The 22,426-nt window shown below is 41.4% G+C and overlaps 1 protein-coding gene across 3 annotated transcripts in view; it reads left to right on the forward strand.

Moving 5' to 3' along the window:
* The window catches only part of EIF2AK4 (eukaryotic translation initiation factor 2 alpha kinase 4), a 97,300-nt gene that overhangs the window by 69,509 nt on the left and 5,365 nt on the right, over positions 1-22,426 (forward strand). For 2 of the 3 annotated variants that reach the window (XM_010847933.1, XM_010847935.1), the window contains exons 24-33: positions 129-178; positions 1,112-1,280; positions 2,572-2,688; positions 4,392-4,457; positions 7,510-7,680; positions 8,107-8,241; positions 11,317-11,424; positions 11,997-12,125; positions 13,620-13,739; positions 19,572-19,684. In XM_010847933.1, the coding sequence (XP_010846235.1) occupies positions 129-178; positions 1,112-1,280; positions 2,572-2,688; positions 4,392-4,457; positions 7,510-7,680; positions 8,107-8,241; positions 11,317-11,424; positions 11,997-12,125; positions 13,620-13,739; positions 19,572-19,684 (1,178 nt within the window). The remainder of the gene's footprint in view (positions 1-128; positions 179-1,111; positions 1,281-2,571; positions 2,689-4,391; positions 4,458-7,509; positions 7,681-8,106; positions 8,242-11,316; positions 11,425-11,996; positions 12,126-13,619; positions 13,740-19,571; positions 19,685-22,426) is intronic. The other variant, XM_010847934.1, reaches the window with a different exon arrangement.

Raw genomic sequence — 22,426 nt, forward strand, 5'->3', positions numbered from 1 at the left:
AACCACTGAATTGTAAACTTTAAAAGGGTGAACTCTATGGTATGTGACTTACAACTCAAAGGTTAAAAAAACAAAAGGAGTAGTGGTTGGCACCTCTTGATACTGACCTTTGAAACTTTATTTTTCAGGTTCCTTTTGCAAGATATGTGGCGAGAAATAATATATTGAATTTAAAGCGGTAAGAAAAAATGGGGGTTCATTTGGTGCACGTGGGGAAGAAACCCAAAAAGAGTATTTCATCTACAGTGATCGTTACACAGTCAAGTATTTGGAGTTTAAAGTACTGAGCTTGGAAAATGGTCACAAAGCCATTTTGTCACAAAGCGCCAGTACCCCTTTCTATGATCAAGACTGGCATCCTCCTGTTTGTAGGAATGTTGCATTTGGGTGGCAGCCTGAGACTCCCAGTCTTTTCTCTGCCTTCTAAATGTCCCCAAGCCACTTGACCAAGTACTTTCACAAATGGTTGCTTGGAAAAACATCTGGCTGTTCTTGATCACAGATGGCCCCTTTTAAAATTTAATCAAAAAGACAAGTGGCCAGTGGTCTCTGTGTGAAAACTGCCTGCACAGGTAACTGAATAAAAACAGCTTGTGGAGAAGTGGAGGAAACCCAGCAGGAGTGCTGAACCTCCAGGCACTTACCACTGGGGAAAGGTTTTCATTCACATACCACAGGGGCAAACACCAAGATCTGCATAAATTGGAGCGATGTTGTTGTCAGCAAGGCACCTGACTTTGCAGCTCCTTTCCTGAACAAAGTCAAAGCTCTTTACATGCCTTTATTCTCAATTCCAAGTAAACAGTTACTAATCATAAAGTGTGGGCATCACTGTGTAGAAAGCAAACACTCATGATAAAATTATTTTTCTGTGTTATTTCATGTCTATTTCAGACTTAAAAAAATAAATAAACCCCATTGCTTAATAGTGGCAACACTGGGAATTGGAACCTAGATACAAAGCATGACTATTCTGGGCAAATCTATCTTTACGTTCTCTTAATCATACCACTAATTGATTTTTCCATATTATTTCTTTTATTCAACAATCTCTTATACATATGTAATTCCAGCAAGCAATGACCTTAGAAATGCGGGCTTCTCTCCGCAGATATTGCATAGAACGTGTGTTCAGACCTCGAAAATTAGACCGATTTCATCCCAAAGAACTTCTGGAGTGTGCATTTGATATTGTTACCTCTACTACCAACAGCTCGCTGCCCACCGCTGAAATCATCTACACCATCTACGAAATCATCCAGGAGTTTCCAGCACTTCAGGTTCCTTCCCATACCCTAACATCCCAAGGTTATCCCACTAGACAGAGTCCTTCACCAGATTCCATGGGACCACAGAACTGCTCCTCAGATAGTGCTGGCCATGAATCACATTGTTACTCAAGCCCCTGGGAAAGTTTGATGTAGCTTTTGAGACAGTCTCATGCTCTTACCTCCGCCTAGAAAGAAATGAATTTGTTTTTGTTTCTTTGGTTGGGGGGAAGCTGTAGTTTCTCCATGCATTCCAAAATTTGAGGAATTCAGCTAAGAATCCTAGGATACTTTGAGCATGTTGGGAACCCTCAGCTCCCTCCTACGCCCAGGCTCTTTTTCAAAAAATATGTACTAATTATCTTATTGCTTTAGATTACATGGAATGCATTCTCTCTCTTTTTTTTAATCAAAGTGTAGTTGATTTGCAACAGTTTTTAATTTTTAAAATTTTTAGCCACACTGCATGGCATATGGGACCTTAGTTCCCCAACCAGGGATCAAACCCATGCCCCCACCATTAGAAGCCCAGAGTCTTAACCACTGGACTACCAGGGACGTCCCCGCCCAGACTCTTAACAACTGGCCTCACTTTGTGTGGTCTCTGTGGACTCCCAGCCAGTGGAGTGCACTGTGCGCTCAGTGGTTGCTCTCCTTGGCCTTCCCTCCCCATCCCCGCTACACGCCCCTCTTACCCTCTCCACAGTGACCTCCCATCAGTCACTGTGCACCCCTATCCAGATAGACCTCTCTACCCAGCTGCAGTGGGGGCCCGGGAGCCTGCCTGCAACCTCCCTGATTGGCCAGCCACCTTTTCTTCTCAGCTCTCACAGCACGTGAGACGAGAACCCACGTGCTAGTTGCCAGCTGTTTCCTCCAGGCAGAGATGCTCCTTCAGGGCCACTGTCTGTGCAGCCCACTGCACCTGGCTCAGCGCACAGCTCACCGCGCTGTGAATGCTCCTGACTGTGTGCTTATACTCCACCAGCTGGGCGTATAGGTCAGTTAGTACTGACCCAGGTCTTCTCCCACTTTGAAATCTGTGTCACCTTGCTCAGGGTTTTGAACGTAGCTGGAGATGAAAGTATTTCTGATGTGTACGATAAAGATTAAATTATTAATATATTATACTCTGACCACAACAGTGTAAGAAGAATATATATATGAAAAAGTAAACTAAAAGGCAGTATGCTAGAATTCATTCCTTCCATTGTGTCAGTTTGGTAAATTGGGGATAAGATTCTAGATTTCGTCAGGTGCCTGTGTTGCTTTTATAATGAAAATAATAATTTCTCTGTCCTAGGAAAGAAATTACAGTATTTACTTGAACCATACCATGTTACTGAAAGCAATACTCTTACACTGTGGGATCCCAGAAGATAAACTCAGCCAAGTCTATGTTATTCTGTATGATGCTGTGGTAAGCACTTAATTCCTTTGAGTTGATATTGAAGGATAATAATAATAGCTTGAGAATTTTCTTAGTCATGTAACCATAAAACTGAATTGGGAATTTTATCTCCTTCCCCTCTTTGCTCTAAGGTAAAAGAAGCAATGGCTCTGATTCTACCAGCAGTTTTGTTTTGTTTTTCCATCAGTAGTTAACAAGTATTGGTTGAGCTTTTGTTCTGTTCTGAGCCTTGTGCTACTAGTCACTAGTAGCACACCTCCATGGTGTGTTTGCAAGGGTAACTTCTGAAGATTGAATTATCGTATTTAATTTATAAGATAATAAACTTCTTCACTCACTTGCTTCTTAAGGCAAAAGCCTCACTAAGTAATTGGTCCTGATACTTGCCTGTAATAAGTTTAAAAATAGTCAGCCTTTACTAAGCATGCACTGTGCTCAGAATATATGTGCCAAGCATTGTTCTAAACCCTTTATGAAGATTAACTTGCCTAAGTTAATCTCACAAGCACTGTTATTGTCCTTTAGAGAGACCAAGAAAGGGAGTATTAGTTTTGATAGTAAAAGACTTATGTCCTGCCCTTAATTCTTCCAGCCTGTCTGAGCTTATCAGTGAAGTCATTTATAGAGTGGGGGAGACTGGTTTAGACTTCTCTTGGGGCCTCGTTTATCACCTCATTTATGTGAGACTGGGGCAGCATCACCTCCCATTGCCCTTCCGAATTCAGCCACATCGTTGTATTTATTACCTTCCGGTATTTGTGCAAAGCCTGAAGGGAGGACAGTGAAGATCTTAATTATTACGGTGCTGGGGTGAAGGTGAATCCTTCCTTATCTTTTCTAATTTCTTTTCATTTTAAATATTATTTTTATAATAAATAAGAACATCAAGAAGATACAGTCACTAGCAGTGCCAGACAGCCTATGATTAAGACAGGATAAGCTGGGGAAGTTCGTAATGGTTGACTGGTTTTTGTACACTAAAAAGCTCAACCAGCTTTTATTTCATCTGCCTGGGACACATCAAGGGTCCTAACTTTAGTGTTTGCTTCTTCACGTTTCTTTTCTCCTCCCAAAGTGCTGCTGCTGTTTGGCAGGGACAGATAGAACAGAGTGTCAGTGAGAGGCTGGCAGAAAGCCCAGGGATGGTGCAGAGGCTCCCATCACGCTTGTTCATATTCTGTAGGCTGCCTGGCAGCATGGGGTGGCACTCAGAGCCTGTCCACACGTGACTTTCATTAGAGGATATGGATCAGTTGACTCTAGCATAAGCACCCCTGGGTAAGCCTCTCTTCCTCTGGGTCACCTCACCATTCAGCAAGTACAGCTCTCCCCTTGTTAATTCTTTTATGTCAGGAATTGTTGTTCAGTCGCTCAGTCGTGTCCAACTCTTTGCGACCCCATGGACTACAATACAGCAGGCTTCCCTGTCCTTCACTATCTCCCAAAGTTTGCTCAGACTCATGTCCATTGAGTCAGTGATGCCGTCCAACCATCTCATCCTCTTTGCCCCCTCTTCTCTTGCCGTCAATCTTTCCCACATTTTAAAGCAATGTTAGTTATATAGCTCATATGAATTGTGGAGGGAAAAAGTCTTTTAATCAGTTAATCCATTTTTCATGATGAGGAGCAATTTGTCCAAAATGAAGGCTACACCTGTCAGAATTAGCCTGGAAACTGTATCTTGTTCTCATTGTTACCTTCTTCTCCATTAGACAGAAAAGCTGACGAGGAGAGAAGTGGAAGCTAAATTTTGTAATCTATCCTTGTCGTCAAGTAGTGTAAGTATCTTTCAATGGTGTGATTACAGCTCTCTCTGTAATGCTGTGATTCCAGAAAACGCCAAATTCTCACTGCAGTCAGGCAGCGGCACTTCCCGCCACCTCAGACAGTTTTTCCCTCAAGTAGGTGCCATGGCAACGTCTGGAATTAGGGAAAGAGAAATCAGGGCCATGATCAAAGAATGCATCTCCATGCTGTTTTCCTGACACCATATCCTTCTCTTCACACTCCTTGCCAAGGCTGTGCTCAGTGGAGCCTCCTGCCAAGCATACCTCAGGCTGCTCGGCCTCTGTGGAAGTAGATTCTTCAGGATCATTTGCGACCCAGAGCTCCGTCTCACAGGCCTCCCCCACCTCCTGGTCTTCCAGCACCTCAGAGCTGCATTATAGCTCTGGCTTTTCTGGGGAATTACCTACTCCTAAAATCTCACTGGCAGTGAGGAAAATCTCACCGGGTAAATAGGTTCGTCCTTTCTCTCTTCAAGCATGAGATTGGACCCAGATCTTTGCCAGTCACCCTGACCTAACTGAGTCCCTGAAAAGAAAAAGACAACAGGGATTTCTGGTATGCTGGCCAGGCAGAGTTACTCAGATTCTAGGACACCTACCACGTGTCAGGCACAGTGCTAGGGATGCAAAGAGATGTCAGTGGAAGAGTCCACAGACTGCTTTCAACTTCTTCTTTCATACTGGCCTTTAAAAGCCATGAGGGGATTCATCCAGTATGTGTCTACCCTCAGCTCACAACTTTCACGGGATGTCACAGTTTAAAGAACTCACTCAAATATTAATAGTTTGCAGGTTGGGAAAGTAAACCAGATACATAGCGCTAGGAACTCTGGAAATTAGACCAGATTACATTTTAAATGTTAACTATTATAGGAGGTATTAATAATTACAGAGTGACTCAATGGCATAATAAATATTCTAGTACAAAGGACAGTACTTATGCAATACCCTAGATATGTACACAGCACATAGCCATGTGCAGAAATAGTCCCGTATGTAAATGACACAAAGAATCTGTCCAAGAAACTGCCCAGTTCAGTGACTCCTTAAAAGGGTTCAAGCCTAAAAGGTTCTCTGAACTAATATCACATTTCAAAATACTTCACGCTTGCACAAGATAGCCATATTGGTTGCTAAAATGTCAGCTTCTTTGCTTTTTGCTGAATTTCTATCCATTAGTCATGTGATGTGCATGTATGCTCAGTCGCTTCAGTCGTGTCCGACTCTGCAAGCCCATGGACCCTAGCCCACCAGGCTCCTCTGTCCATGGGATTTTCCAGGCAAGAGTACTGGAGTGTCTTGCTGTGCCCTCCTCCAGGGGATCTTCCAACCCAGGGATTGAACCTGTGCCTCTTACGTGCCTTCATTAGCAGGTGGATTCTTTACTGCTAGCGCCACCTGAGAAACCCAGTCATTTGATATTAAGCATTAATTCAAAGTTGTGTGTTTGATTAGTGCAAAATGGAAAAATTAGTATCTAATATAGGCATTGGTGGGCTTTCTAGGTGGCTCAGTGGTAAAGAACCCACGTGCCAACACAGGAAACATAAGAGATACGGGTTCAGTCCCTAAGTCAGGAAGATCCCCTGGAGGAGGGCATGGTCACCCACTCCAGTATTGCCTAAAGAATTCCCATGGACAGAGGAGCCTGATGGGCTATAGGGTTGCAAAAAGTCGGACATAATGAAGTGACTTAACATGCATAGGCATTTGGTACTCTCTTATTTTAAAAGGAAACCCTAGGAGTATTAGAAGAGGGAGTAGAAATACTGCAGGTAAGTTTCAAATATCTGGCCCAGTCTTCATAGTTTACAGATGAGGCACCTAAAGCCCAAAGAGATGCGTGACTTATCCCAGGTTACATGGAGTTAGTTGGTGATAGGTTGAGTACCAGAATCTGGGGGTATAAATTCTGATGCTTCTGGTAGTTTATTAATGGGGTGGTGGTGGTGGTTTAGTCACTAAGTCGTGTCTGCCTCCTGTGACCCCATGGACTGGGGCCTGCCAGGCTCCTCTGTCCATGGGATTCTCCAGGCAAGAACACTGAAGAGGGTTGCCATTTCCTTCTCCAATTAATGGGATAATGTTTAAAAAAAATTTATTAAGAAAAAAATAAAATCAAAGACATAAAATTTTTTAATGTTATCTTTAAGATACTAAAGAAATTATTAACACTTTGGGATTTTTTAAAAATACAAGTGATTTATGATTATGGAACTACCTTAAGTTTCATTCATAAGTCTTCATTCAGCTCTTCAATTCCATGTACCTGTTTATAGATGAACCAGGTTCTATCTGCCTATAGTCTCAAAGTAGCTATAGTTTTGCCTCTTAGTTTCCACGTTAGCCCCTGGAGTCTTTTTTTCTGGTTTTATGATCATAGTTACTTCCTCTTTTACTGCACTGGGCCAGGGCCTGTGCCTGGTCCACAGATAGATCACTGCTTGCTGCCCCCTCCTGGCGAAGACGACGAGTACAACTGCGGAGAGCTGGGATCTGGGCTAAGGTCTGAGCCGGAAGAGAAGGCAGCAGGGGCTGCCTGTAGGAGGTGGTATCCAAACTGCATCTCAAGTCTACAAGTAGGAATTATTCAAGGGAGGACAGGGAATTCCCATCCTAACTCAGTGTAGTGTTAGAACGAGTCAGACTTTGCCTTCCTGACCCTCGTTGACGTGCCTGTAGCCATGGAATTTCACGAGCATGAGGAAGGCAAAGAGGAACAATACTGGCCTGAAAATATATATAATGGAGGCTCTGCTAGTGTCAGGGTCTGCTGTGCTGGGGTGAGCATTCACTGTGTGTAGGACTAAAAATGAACTGTGAGTAGGGACCTAGAGCACTTCTGCGAGGTGCCTTAGAGTTGTTGGAAAACAATAATCCTTAGTGGGGACTGTGGAAAAGACTAAAATTAGCCTTGACCACAAAATCTACCCTTTTGGAGGTGCAAAAGCTCTGCCACTCCCCCCTGTGTTTAGGAAACATGCAGCAAAGTGAGTCTTTCTTGCCATGGATTTTGGAAGCTAACTGCCTCCTTGCTTTCCAGCTGTGTCGACTCTACAAATTTATTGAGCAGAAGGGAGAGCTGCAAGATCTAACCCCAACCATAAATTCATTAATAAAACAGAAAACAGGTGTTGCCCAGTTGGTGAAGTACGGCTTAAAAGATCTGGAGGAGGTCGTTGGACTGTTGAAGAAATTTGGCATAAAGTTACAGGTTTGGCAATTGTTTGATTCTGGCAGCGCCAATTTGTAGCATTAATAATAGCACAAGGAGGAAATGGGTTTTATTTTATTAATGCTAGTTTAGTGTTTTATTTTTCCAGTAGAACGCTGCTTTCCACATTTTGGAACATTTGACACCTAGTAATAATTTTGGCTTATATCAGAATTTCTTTGCGAGCATCACAATTCCTGTTGTGTGGAAATTCTTACTATGTCAGCCTCAAGAGAGGTGGTTATTCTTGAAGAGAACAGAGCTCCTCTTACTTGGTAGGCTATAGTCCAACAGATTGTGTACCAAATATTTTGTTTATACTAAATAGATTGTTCTGATGTTCATGATGGAAAATGGGGTCTTCAGCATTGCACACTCTTTAAATCTCGAGCCCTTGACACATCCGTGTGGCATTTCCCTTGGCAGGTCCTGATCAATCTGGGCTTGGTTTACAAGGTGCAGCAGCACAGCGGAATCATCTTCCAGTTTGTGGCATTCATCAGACGGAGGCAAAGGGCTATATCTGAAATCCTCGCAGCTGGTGGTAGATACGACCTGCTGGTGAGGGCATTTCTTCCTCAGCTTGTTATTGTAATATTTACTTATTTGGCTGCACCGGGTCTTAGCTGCCACACGTGGGAGCTTTGATCTTCGTTGTGGCATGCAAACTTAGTTGTGGTGTATGGAATCTAGTTCCCAAACCAGGGATCGAACTCAGACCCTGTGCCTTGGCAGCACTGAATCTTAGCCACTGGACCACCAGGGAAGAAATTTTTTGAAACTACAGAAAAATTGAATCACTGGTATTATTGAACACCTATATGTATTTCAACTAGGAATAGAAATGTCTTATGAAATGCATTTGTACTATTTTTAACTTTTGTGTAAATAGCTAATAGGTTTACAGGATATTGCAAAGATAGTACAGAGAGGTCTTGTGTACTTTTTATCCAGTTTCTTCCAATGGTTAAAGCTGGTATAACCATAATAAAATACCAAACCCAGGACACGGACCTCCACATACTGTATGTGTCTAATTCTGGGCTATTTTTATCACATGTGTAGATTCCTGTAATTACCACCACAGTTGAGATACAGTGGAATATATTAATAGAACTGTAACTCCTTTATGTCCTTTACCCCATGCCCTATATATGATTGTCTTAAATATTTCCTCAGTAGACACTGAGGTCCACATTAGACAGTGTTGTGCTTTTTGCTTCCAGTGTCAAACTCTGAAAAACTCAAGAAAAGAAGCAAGTTTACTGTATTTACCCATCTGATGAGAAATCTGGGTTATTTGAATTATTTTTCGCCTATATGAAAGATGACTCTCGATGCTTTTAAGATTTTTTTTGTTTTTTGGTTTTAGTTTGAAGTTCAGTTATGTGTCTTGGAAGGACTTTCTTTGGATTTGTCCTGTTATTTGATTTTTCCCAGCTTCTTGAATCTATAGGTTTGTCTTTTGCTAATGAGCCTCCTCCCAAGCGCCAGCAGGCCTCAGAGAAGGTTCAGTGGGGAGCCAGGACTTCCATATCTGCCTCAGGGTAGTGCGCCCCCCATCAGCAGAGTCAGTGGAGGCCAGGGTCCCTGACTTCCACCCTCACCCAAGCAGTAACAAGGCCCTCCTCCCCTCTGGGGTGTGCCAGAGGAAGCTGAATGGGAAGCTGGAACTTTGACCACTATCCAGCATAGTATGAGGCATTATTTTTTCCACAATTTTTTCAGCTTTACTTTCTTTTTTCTCTCTTTCTAGAACTCTGGTAACACAAATTTACATCTTTTGTTATGCTCCTATGGTTCTGGGACATCTTTCTTTACAGTCTCTTTTCTCTGTTGTTTAGTGATTTTATCTTCAGTTTCTCTGATTGTTTTTCCTGTTATCTCCATTTATGCTGTTGGGCCCATCCAGTGAGTTTTTTGTCTCCCACTTCTTTGCTGAGACTTTACCTTCTTTTATTTGTTTCAAGCCCATTTATGATTCCTATTGTAGCATTTTTATGCTAGTTGCCTTAAAATCTTTGTCTGATAATTCTCACATCTGTTTCATTTTGTTGGTGTCTGTCGATTTGCCTTTCCTCATTCACTTTGAGATCCTGGCTCTTGTTACGATGCCTGATTTTCAGTTGTATCCTGGACATTTTGAGTCTTACGTGACTAGACTCTAGAACTTACCTAGACCTTCCAGTTTAGGCCTCCTCTGACACTGCATAGTGGAGGCGGGGTGGAGGAGGCAGGGCCCCTTCCTGCTGTCAGTGGGAGTGAAGATCAGGTTCCTCGCTCGGCCTCCTTCTACACCCCCAGGGTGGGAGGGGTGCTGTGTTACTGCTTCCCACAGGCCTCCACTGATATGTAGTGGAGGGTTGGGGGGTGGGGGAGTTGGCAGGTGGCCTTGTTACTGCTGGAAAGTGGTGAAAGTTCCAGCTTCCATTCAGCGTCCTCTGGCACCACCCAAGAGGGGAGAGGTACCTTGTTACCACTTGGGCGGGGTGGAAGCTGGGGATCCTGGTCTCCACTGACACCACTGGGGGAAGCGTTACTCCCAGACAGGAAAGTCCCAGCTCCCCTCAGTGTTCTCAGCTACCACCCTCCTGGGACTTGGTGGGGCCTCTCTGGGTAAGGGGGAATGTCTTGACCCCACTCAGCCATCATGAGTGGGAGTGTCTATGCTGCTTCTGTGACACTTGGCCAACCAGAGCCAGTATTGTCTACAGATTTTTTATCTTGCTGGGTTGCCCCTTTCTTGATTTTTTTGACCAGAGAGATCAGATTTTCTTTGGGGCTTTTTTGTTTGTTCTTCTTGGCATTTCTGGGATGACAGTTTCTCCAGCACTCAGACCTGGGTACAAGAGGCAAAAACCAAACCCAGGGAACTCACCACATGTGGTTCCTCAGACCCCATGGTCCCTGGTCAGCCTGCCATCTTCTCTCCACTCTCAGAGTCGTCTTATGTCTGCTTTATCTGTAGTGTTCAGGGGTTTTAGCTGTACTTAGAGGAACAGGGAGAAGTATATCTACCCATCTTGGTCCAGAACCTATGTATCCAACTTTAAATTATCTAGTAACATAAAGTAAGTAAAAAGAAAAAGGTGGCATTAATTTTAATAATGTATTTTATTTAATACAATATATCTAAAATAATATGTAAGCATGTAATCAAAATTTTTTTAATTATTAAGGAGCTATTTACATTTTTTCTAAGTCTTCACAGTTAGCATTTGTTTAACCCAGTATACCCAAATACTATTTCAACATGTAATCAAGTATCTAAAAATTATTAAGAAGCTATTTCACATTCTTTTCCATTCTGAGTCTTTGCAACCAGCATGTTTTACATATACAGCAAACGTCAGTTCGGATTAGACATTTCACATGCTCAAGCCCCATGTGGCTAGTGGCTGCCAAATTGAACAGTGCAGAGCTCGGTGCAGCATTCATTAACATTTCCTGAATCTGCAGGTATGCTTGCTTCTCTCTCTTGCTACACACACACACGCACACACACACTCTTACACACTTTATTTTGTTGAACCCTTTGATAAGTTGCTATTAGAGTGCATGCCCCCAAATCATCGCTTTTCCTATCATCACACTTTCTTCTCCATTTCATAACCAGAGCTGCCTGTCTCTCCCCAGATTCCCCAGTTTAGAGGACCACAGGCTCTGGGGCCAGTTCCTACTGCCATCGGGGTCAGCATAGCCATAGACAAGATAACCACTGCTGTCCTCAACATGGAAGAGCCTGTAAGTACCAGCTCTGCTTTCCAGCATGCTCTGAGATGGCTCTCCTTTTGCAGTCATTCACATGGAGCCCCAGATGTAGTAGCTATAGACTGAGGTTTAGGGAGACTGTCTTTGCTGTATGGGGCAAGCCTAAATCTTGGTGTCGATACTTAGCCTCTGCTTTCTACCTGGGGGACCTTAGTCCAGTAGCCAGACTCTCCTTACTGGAATATGCTATGTAAATGTGAGAGATTACACTTGTTAACAGACTCATATCAAAGCCTTCTGATCATAATTCTACAAAGAAATGGTTTTTTCCTCTGTGTTTCAGGCAAGATTAGTTTTTCCAGAGAAAAAGAATATCTTCCTAATGACTTAGAAATAATTTCAAGTCCTTTATTTTAAAAGACTAATATAAAAATTTTCTGACTGTGTCATTTTTTCTACCATGTCATTTTGAAGCAAAGACTTGTGCATTTATGTTGCTGTACGTGATTTTAAGGTGCCTGTTTCCATATGAGTGCTGCCCGCATGGTCCCACCTACATGCCCGGAATCTCCCTCCTCTAAATGTAATCAATGTTTCTGATCCAGGTTACAGTAAGCTCTTGTGACCTCCTGGTTGTAAGTGTTGGTCAGATGTCCATGTCCAGGGCCATCAACCTAACCCAGAAACTCTGGTCAGCTGGAATCACAGCAGAAATCATGTATGACTGGTCACAGGTAAGGAGACAAAAAGCGCCTGTAAGTGGAGGGCGCCTAGTCATGGCTTCAACAGCAAATCAGCATCTATGGCTTTAGTTTCTGCCAAACTATCTCTATGATTTCATTTGCTTCCTGTAGGAGTTTCTGATTGTTGGAGTAACAAATTACCAAACTAAATGGTTTAAAACAACACTTATTTATTATCTTACACTTCTGGAATTCAGAAGCCTGAAATCAGTTTCACTGGGCTAAAATCATGGTGTCTGGTGAGGCTGGTTCCTTCTGAAGGCTTTAGGAGGAGAATCCACTTCCTTGCCTTTTCTAGCGCCTAGAAGCCTCCTGCATGCCTGCTTGTGGTCCTTTCCTCCCCGTCTTCAGACTCAGTAGGGTAGCATCTTCTTTCCTCTGCACTACATTTCTGTCCTTCCATCTCGAATTAACCCTCCTGTCCCTTTTTACCAGGACTGTTGTGATTATGCTGGGCCCATCCTGATAACCCAGGATAATTTCCCCATCTCAAGAATCAATCTGCAAAATCCCTTTTACCATATAAGATACCATAGTCACAGGTTCCCAGGGGTGAGGATGTGGACATCTTTGCAGGGCCATCATCCAGCCTAGCACACTTCCCAGAGGCATTCTGTGTCTAGTTTTTAGCTTTGTCTCCTTAGGCCTCTCACTGCTGGCCTAACTCCTGCTCTGGGGGTGGAGATGAGAAGAATGGCGCCACCGAGCACCTGGCCTACCCGTTAGAGTGGGGGGCCTTCAGATGGCTGACTTCTCTGCAAGCAGATCACAGAAGGGGCTGCATTACCAGGTGGTCCTCCAAGCTGTACACACATTCACCCTCACTCATGGTGCCCCAGAGCATGAAGAGACGCCTAGGGAACAGAACCCTACCCTTCCACATGTTTATTCCACATTACCTGCCAGCAGCTGCTGCTGGCCATTTTTGTGTGTATTATATAAAAATTCACGTCAGAAGTATGCTGAGCAATAAATTATAATCCTTTAACAGAGCAATATCCTATTCCATTTACTTGTTTCATAAATTGTTAGAGAAGTGTTCTGTCTTAAAGTAAAATTATAAGCTCAGTAATGGTGATTTCAGCCCAGCACAGGGGTGTCCCCTGCAGGCTTCTCTGTTCTGATGCTTCTTTGCTTTACGCTTCAGTTCTGCTTTTCACCTTCTACTGTTTCTTTTGTTGCCTTTGTTTTCCCCAAAGGCCTTTTCCGTGTGTGTGTGTGTGTGTGTGTGTGTATTAATATTTAGCAACAATCAAGATGTGAAGCTTTTGAAAACCTCTCAGTATGTCCTGACCACACTGAGTGATATGGCCCCTTAGAACAATAGTGAAAGCACAGAAAACAAAAGAAATCTTATTCCTCCTTTGAATTCTATACTCTTCTTGCTTAATATTTATTTATATAAACCATAAGAGCAACATGTTTAGTTATTCACTTTGAGAACACACTGACCATAGTGTTTTCGTTCTCCTTAACTACGTGAAGCTGTTCCAAGTGCTTTGTGTCTATTTGTTCCAGTCCCAAGAGGAATTACAAGAGTACTGCAGACATCATGAAATCACCTACGTGGCCCTTGTCTCGGATAAAGAAGGAAGCCACGTCAAGGTAAAGACCAGAGGAAATCTTTCACAATTCAACAATCAGATTTCCCAAACTGTATTAACCATGGAACGCCCAACCTTCCCACTGAGGTCCTGGCCTTGGCCATGGGTGGAAACCCATTATTTCATTCTCCTTTTGAATTGCTAGGCCTGTGTTTTGGAGAAAGTGTATGAAATAAGGAAGAGAGAATCTGAATTTGAACACTTTTCTTTGAACTTAAAATTACAAAGCTATGACTAGGTTTTTTCTCTACTATTTTCCTCCTTGTTCCCTTTCTCCATCTAAGGAGATAAAAATAATAACTATTGCTAATACTCCTGGCAGACATATCTCTACTTAACTTCCTAACCAATTTTACTATGTTGTATTTAACCAAAAAGGTTCATAAATAGATTACCTCATAACCTTTATTTCTATTTTTAAAGGGAGAAAAATCAATATATTTTCCCTGTTTTTTCCTTTTAATGTCTTTGTCTGGTTTTGATAGCAGAGGGATTTCGGCTTCATAAATGAGTTGGATCCTCTGTTCTCTGGATAATGTTGTTGTAGAATTGGTATTATTTCATTCTTAAATATTTGCTAAAATTCACCAGTAAAAATACTGGGACCTAGATACAGGGCTATCAGATTGCCTCATTCTCCTTGAGTTTTGGTAGTTTATATTCCATTTCACCTAAGTATTCAAATATTCCTCTTACTATCTGCAGGATCTATAGTAATATTCCCTTTCATTCCTGATATGGTAATTTATATCTCCCCCCACCCCTGCTCTTTTTTCCTGATCACCCTAGCTAGAGGTTTATCAATTTTGTCTTCAGAAAGCCAGCTTTTTATGTCATTGATTTTTCTATTTTTTGTTCATTTGTGTTCTATTTTATTGATTTCTTTCTTCATTCTGCTAAATTTGGATTTAGAGACAGTCATTAGTTGAGGTTTGCTTTTCTTATCCACTCTTTGACATTCCCTGCCTTTTATTGAAATGGTTAAATAATTTATATGTTATGCAGTTATTGAAATGGGCTTAAATCTACCATTTTACTATTTGTTTTGTTTGTTCCATCTGTTCCTTTTTCTCCCATTTTTTATTCTCTTTTCATGCTTTGTTTTTAGATCAAATAGTTTTTGTTCCATTTTATCTCTATCACTGGTTTACTGACTATAACTCTTATTTTTAGTGGTATTTTTTAATGACTTCTCTAGGGTTTGTAGTATACAACTTGCACATTCTGCCTTCAGAAACTACTGTATGCCTTCACATGTAGTATAAGAACCTTACAACCAAATACTTGCATGTCCCCCACCATCCTTTGTGCTATTGCTGCCAATCTGTTTTCTAAATATGTTACTAACTTCATAATACATTGTATTTTGGTTTTAATTAATCAATTACCTTTTACAGAGGTTTTTGAAATAAAGAGGGAATGTCCTTTATAGGGCTTCCTCTATAGCTAAGCAGTAAAAAAATTCACCTGCAATGCAGGAGATGTGGGTTCAGTCTCTAGGTCAGGAAGATTCCCTGGAGGAGGAAATAGCAGCCCACTCCAGTACTCTTGCCTGGAAAACCCATGGACCAAGGAGCCTGGGAGGCTATAGTTCATAGGTCACAAAGAGTCAGACACGACTGAGCACGCGTGCGCGTCCTTTATATTTACCCATATATTTACCATTCCTGGAACTGTTTATTCCTTTGTGTTCAGCCAGACAGTATTCTGATTTATTTTCCTTCTGCCTGAAGAATTTCTTATTTCTGATTAGTGCAGGTCTGCAAGTGATGAATTCTCTCAACTGTTCCTAGTCTGAGAAAGTCTTCACTTCACCTTCATTTTTGAGGGATATTTTTGCTGGATATATGATTCATGGTTTATGTTTTTCCTTTTGCTCTTGGAACATTGTCTTGTCTTCTGACCTGATAGTTTCTGTTTAAAAGTCTGCTTTGATCCTGTCTGTAATTTATCTTTTTATCTTCTGGCAACTTTTTAAGATTTTCCTCTGTCACTAGTTTTCTGCAATTTGAATATGATGTGCTTTGGTGTCATGCTTTATGTTCTAATGGTTGGTATTCACAGAGCTTCTTTGAACTGTAGACTTACAGTTTTCATAAAGTTTGGAAATTATTTAGACATTATTTCCTCAAATGTTTTTCTGTCCCTTTTCCTTCTGGGACTCTGATTACAGAAGGTTAATCATTTGATACTGTCCCACAGCTCATTGGGAGAAGGCAATGGCAACCCACTCCAGTCCTCTTGCCTGGAAAATCCCATGGACGGAGGAGTCTGGAGGGGCTGCAGTCCGTGGGGTCGCTAAGAGTCGGACACGACTGAGCATCTTCACTTTCACTTTTCACTTTCATGCATTGGAGAAGGAAATGGCAACCCACTCCAGTGTTCTTGCCTGGAGAATCCCAGGGATGGGGGAGCTTGGTGGGCTGCCATCTATGGGGTCGCACAGAGTCAGACACAACTGAAGTGATTTAGCAGCAGCAGCAGCCACGACTGAAGCGACTTAGCAGCAGCAGCAGCACAGCTCATTGAGGCTGTTCTTTTGTGGGTTTTGATTGCTTTTTCTCTCTGTATGTGCTTTATTCTGGATCATTCACTGATCTTTTCTGCAATATCTTATCTGCTATTAATCCCATCCAGTGCATTTCCTATTTCAGGTATTGAAGTTTTTTCATCTGTGTAAGTTATATTTGTGTCATTTTTTAAAAATGTCTTCCATTTCTTCCCTCATCATAGTTCTTATTTCCTTTATATTCTTTATAATAGTCATTTTTAATTCCATCATCTTGACATTTTGGTCTGAATTTCTCCTGGTTATGAATCATATTTTCCTTCCTCTTTTTATGCCTATTAACTTGTGAGTAGTTATTAGACATTATGAAGTTTACATTTTTTTGAACTGTGTTTTATTATGTCCCCCCGCCACCACCCCCCCACCCCTGCTTTTTTTGTTGTTGTTCTGCACAGCTTTCAGGATCTTAGTTCCTGAATAGGGATTGAACCCCGGGCTACAGCAGTGAAAGCTCCCAATCCTAACCTCTAGACAGCCAGGGAATTACCCTTATGTTCCTTTACACACCGCTGGACTTTGTTCAGGGATGTAAATATCCTTGACTTTTGCTTCATCCTTTCCAGCCTTTAAGTTTTGTTAGGACAGCCTTTAGTCTAGATCTAATTTAGCCCTACTCCTAAGGCAATGTCCTTTGGAGAATTCTGCCTTAGGTTCCATGTATTATGAGGGCTGTCCACTCTGTAAGAACAAGAACTATTCCCATCCCTGTGGATTTCAGGAATTATTATGCCTACTCATTTCTGCTGGTTGTTTCCCCAGCCTTGGATAGTTCCCTCTCTCCCATGCACAGATCAGTTCTCTGCCAAAGATGTGAGTGCACTTCTATGCAGAGCTTCAGAAATCTTTCTTTCTCTGGGTGTAACTCTCTCCTCTTCAGTCCTCTGCCCCACAGTTTCTAGGCATCCTGGCCTACCTAAGCTCTAGTCTGTCTCCCCAGCTCAGCAAGACTCCTGGCCTCTGGTTTGGCTCCTTCTCCCTGCACTGCAGTCTCAGACTTCCTCAGCACAGTTATCTGGGGCACTCAAAGACTCACTTCATTCCCCTCCTCTCAGGATAACAGTCCTCCACTGCTTGTTGTCCAGTCTCTGAAAAACAGTATTTATATATTTTGTCTGGTTTTCTAGTCATTTAAGGCAGGAAGGTAGTTCTTAACAATAGTTAATTCTTCATGGGAATGTTTGTAGTCTCCACTGCCTGCCTGCTTGATAAGTCACAAAATCATAAATGACCCTAGTCCTACTGATCACACCTCTTCCAGAGCAGTGACTGCTCCTGTAATATTACCAAGACATGACTGACTAGCCTCTGCTGGATAATTACAGCATCATAACCCACTGCTATAATGATGAGCAAATTTTAAAATCTTGAATCAAAATCTGCTTCCCCAATTTACATTCATTGGTCCTAGTTCTGCCTCTAGAATGGTCAAAATAACAAGTCTAATTCTTCCTCTTTCTCTTAACTACCTTCGCATGAATTTTAGGAGACCACTGCCATGCAGTGGACCACTTTAAGTGTCCTCTTTCCTGGTTTAAACATTCCAGTTACTTAAGCCATTCCTCATAAAGTGATTTTCCAAATCCTTCACCTCCTAGTTAACCTCCTCTAGACACATTTAACTTTGTCGGTGTCTGTCCTTAAATGTGATACTAGAATTCTACAAGTGCTCTAAGCATATTCTGACTAAACAAGAAGGGTCTGTAAACTCCTTCAATCCAGATAACATATTTCTCCTAATACAGCCTATAAGTAAACTAACTTTATCTACCATGTAGTTCTTTTGGTCGTCTTGAATTCATCATCAGCTGAAACCCATTGGCCTTCCCACAGTTGTCACCATATCTGACCAGTCTTCTGCAGTGAGGGCTTGATGATAGGACCTCATATTTGTCTCTGTTAAATGTGATCTTGTTCACTTCAGTACATTGTTCCAGCTCATCCAGCTCTTTTGACTCTTCTGCCTCTGTTAGTGGCAGCATATATATAAATACATATATATTTATAAATATAAAATAGCAACATCTTTATATTTGAAGGGCAAAACATCACTATGTTCACCCATTCAGCAAGTGCATGTTAAGCATTCACAGTGTGGAAGGGATTGAATTTAGGGCCATGAGGGATCCAGGGACATATAAGCCACAGGTCCTGCTGTCAAGGATCCTATAATCTGGTGGAGAACAGAAGACATTCATGCATGATTATGAGCTAGAAAATGCTCAATGCCATGAGAGTCCTACAAGAAAATTCTTTGAGGATTCCTCAACCTGAGAGATTACTACAGAGGTAGAAGGGAAGTCTTCAGAGTGGAGGTGCAGTTAATGCTGGACCCCAATGGATGGGCAGGATACTAAAAAGGCTTTTTAAGCAAAGGAATAACAACGGTAATGGCAGTTCTTTCAGTAGGTGGTCCCAAAGATGGAGGCAGCCCAGCTGAGAACTATTCCGATATTACCCCAAATAGTCCATTTGGAGTGAAGCAGAATTGTGCAGAGGGGCACTTGAGCAGGAAAATATGGTTCTAGCTGGATCACAGAGAGCCAAAATGCCCAACCAGGGAATTCAGACTTGATTTAGCAGCTAGTGGGAAGCCGGTGGATGTTTTTGGACAGTAGGGAACATCAGAGTATATAAGAAAAATTAACCTGCAGGGAGATGTAACGTGGAAGGGAGTAAGGGATAACTGAAGCTGGGGATGGCTGAGGGCAGCGTATCAGACTACCCCAAGCCAATGCAGGGCACTGGCCATGGGAGTGAAGATGAACAGACGGGCGCCATAAAAGTGAGATGACAGGACTGGGGTTTGGAAAGGAGGGGGAGGAGTTGTAGAAATCTTGGTGACTGACCCAAGGATGTTTAAGGGGGAAAACATGTAAAGAATCAAATGAAATGGGAGCTGGTTTGTCTTGGCCTTTTTTTTTTTTTTTTTAATTCTGTCGTCTATAATAAGCTGTTTGAATCTGGACAGGGTTTCTCAGCAGCCACATTTTGACATTTTTGGCCAGATGCTTCTTTGTGGGGCTGTTGTCCTGTCCGTTGTAGGATGTTGAGCTGCATCCCTAGCATCTACCCACCAGATGCCAGCAGCACCCCCCATAACTGTCACAACCACAGATGTCTCTAATTATTGCCAGATGCTCTGTGGGGAGCAAAATCACCCCTGGTTAAGAGCCACCAACCTAAACTGTTGACTGAAGAGTCTTACTATGGTACTCTTCAGCCTGTTGGCTTCAGAAATAATGGGTCTGTTTCATTCTTTTTAAGGTAAAGTCTTTTGAGAAGGACAGGCAAACAGAGAAACGTGTGCTGGAGTCTGATCTCGTGGACCACGTTGTACAGAAACTGAGGACTAAAGTCAGTGATGAGAGGACTACCAGGTAACGTAGTAAACAAAAGACCAGAAAACCAGCTGCAGCTGCCTACATAGAATTTTCATTCATTTACTCTAAGTGTCAGTTTGATCCTTTGGGGAGATAAAGACAGGTCAGGATAACTTTTTTTTTCCCCAAGGTAACTTTTAATGAACCATAGTACAGCTTCTGAATAACTCAATTATATAACTCTGTGTAAAACTAGTCATAACTTACTCTCAGCATTTGTCCTTCATAACACGTCAAAGATTATTTTATCATTTTGAAAAGCCTGAGGAACCACAGTCTAGCTGCCATTTATCTCATTTGGTCTGTTAATCAGTGAACTGCAGTAGTGTTTTGTCACTGGTTTCGAAAGATCTAATATTCTGGAAAATAATAATGTTCTGGGAAAAGTTCTCACTCATCATAGCAATGCAAATTGGTTCAACTGTCTGCATAGGAATTTAACAAAGTTAAAAGCCTTAAATCTAAAAAAAAAAAATCACCCAGCAATTCCACTTCAGGAATTTACAGTAAAATTATTCCAAAGGGATAGTACCAAGATGTCTATCAACACACATTGTTTATAACAGCAGTTCTCAAATATTTTGGTTTCAGAACCACTTCATACCCTTAAAAATATTTGAGGACCCCCTAAGAACTTCGTTTATGTGGTTTATATCGATCAATATTTCTATGTTGGAAACTAAAATGTAAACATTTTAAAAATACTTATTCTAAAATAACAATAATAAACTCATTACATGCAAACCTAAATAACAGTTTTAATGGAAATAACTATTTTCCAAAACAAAATAAATTTAGTAAGAAAGGTAGCATTGTTTTACATATTTGCAGATATTATTGTTTTAATTTTTGTAATCTCTAATGCATAAATAGAAAAAACTACATTGTTTTATTCTTATTATTACTATTAGTCTTACATTGTCTATTTCTGCATTCAGTCTCTTATGATATACACCATGTAGTCTATGGAAAATTCCATTACACATTAATGAAAGGATACAAATAAAAGGATAATTAACATTAGGATTATTGTGAAAATACTTTTGACCTTGCAAATACCCTGTGAGAGGATCTCAGGGACCTCCAGGGTCTCTGGGAACCACACTTTGGGAACCTCACATATATCACAGTAATTCAATGATAGAAGATTGCTCAAATTACAGTAAATACAGTGAAATACTGTGCAGCCTTTAAAAATTATTTTTCTAATAAAGCTGTTTATTATAAGGAAGGATGTCCACAAATAAGATATGATCCCATTTTTGTTGCAACCAAAATATATAGTTCATACACAGAAAAATGTCTGGAATGATGAACCAAATTTTTCATTTTTACAGTTATTTCTGATTAGTGGGATTACAAAGGATCATTTCCCTTGCTTTCTAAATTTTGTAAGTCTTTTATTTATGCTTAGGAAAAAAGTACTCTACTGAGGGACTTCCCTGGTGGTCCAGTGGTTGAGAATCCTCCTTGCAGTGCAGGGGACACTGGTTCAATCCCTGGTCAGGGAACTAAGAGCCTTCATGCCACAGGGCAACTAAGTCCATGTGCCACAACTACAGAGCCCACGTGCTCTGGAGCCTGCATGCTGCAACTAAGATCTAACACAGCCATAAATAAATAAAAATGTTTTAATACTTTTTTTGACTTACAGCAGTAATTCTTAATCCAGAATTTTGCCCTTCAGGGGACATTTGGCAGTATTTGCAGACATTTTTGGTTGTGGTCTACTACTGTTATCTAGTAAACACCAGGATGGTGGTGGTTTAGTCACTAAGTCATGTTTGACTTGTATGACCCCATGGACTGTAGCCAGGCTCCTATATCCATGGGATTTGCCAGGCAAGATATATTGGAGTGAGTTGCCATTTTCTTCTCCAGGCAATCTCTTCCCAACCCAGGGATTGAACCTGGTCTCCTGCATTGCAGGTGGATACTTTACCAACTGAGCCACCAGGGAAGCCCAGTAAACACCAGGGCTGCTATTAAACATCCTATAGTGAAGAGGACTGACTCCCCACCTCCGCCCCAGCAAAGAATTATCTGACCCAAATGTCAGGCTGAGAAATCCTGGCTTATATAAAATAATGTTCTTGCTTGGATGCCTTCCCTGAACCTGGCCCCGCCCCCGCCCTTCTCCACCTGGCTTGAATAAATTCACTGTCAGGCTTTTTCTAAGGGTATATATGTGTGTATTATATATATATAATGTTCTTGAAGCCTCTAGATATTAGGATTAAAAATCCAAATCCAAGGCAGAGCTTTAGAATAAAACAAAAAATAGTCAACAAATTAATAGCGACTATTAGTAATAGTACAGGCAGACATTATTAAGACACTTAACTGGCCAGATGGGATTTAGTTTTAGCAGGGAAGGGCTTAAAATCTTTCTTCCATGTGAATGATTATTTCCCTGTTTTCCCAAGATAGAGTGCTATTATGTCTCTCAAAGGCTATAAATTAATTCAGTCTTTGAAAGAACATCCATTCACAGCTTCTGAAAGAATCTCATTTACTAAGTGTTCTCTTGTGGGTGATCACCAAGGTTGCATCCATAATGAAGGTGGGGCATTGCTAATGTTTCCTTGTATTGTGAGGAGAGCAGAAAGAACACCCATTGTATTTCATTGAAATTAGTTTCTTACGTTGAGCCAGTATTCCAAACCCAGCTGAATAAATCAGAATGCTGTCTCTAAGAATGTTAATTTGAAGTGACATCCTTTATGATTTTTATTTGCT

This window comes from Bison bison, unplaced genomic scaffold (genome assembly GCF_000754665.1).
Source record: "Bison bison bison isolate TAMUID 2011002044 unplaced genomic scaffold, Bison_UMD1.0 scf7180017864259, whole genome shotgun sequence".
Classification (NCBI taxonomy): Eukaryota; Metazoa; Chordata; class Mammalia; order Artiodactyla; family Bovidae; genus Bison; species Bison bison.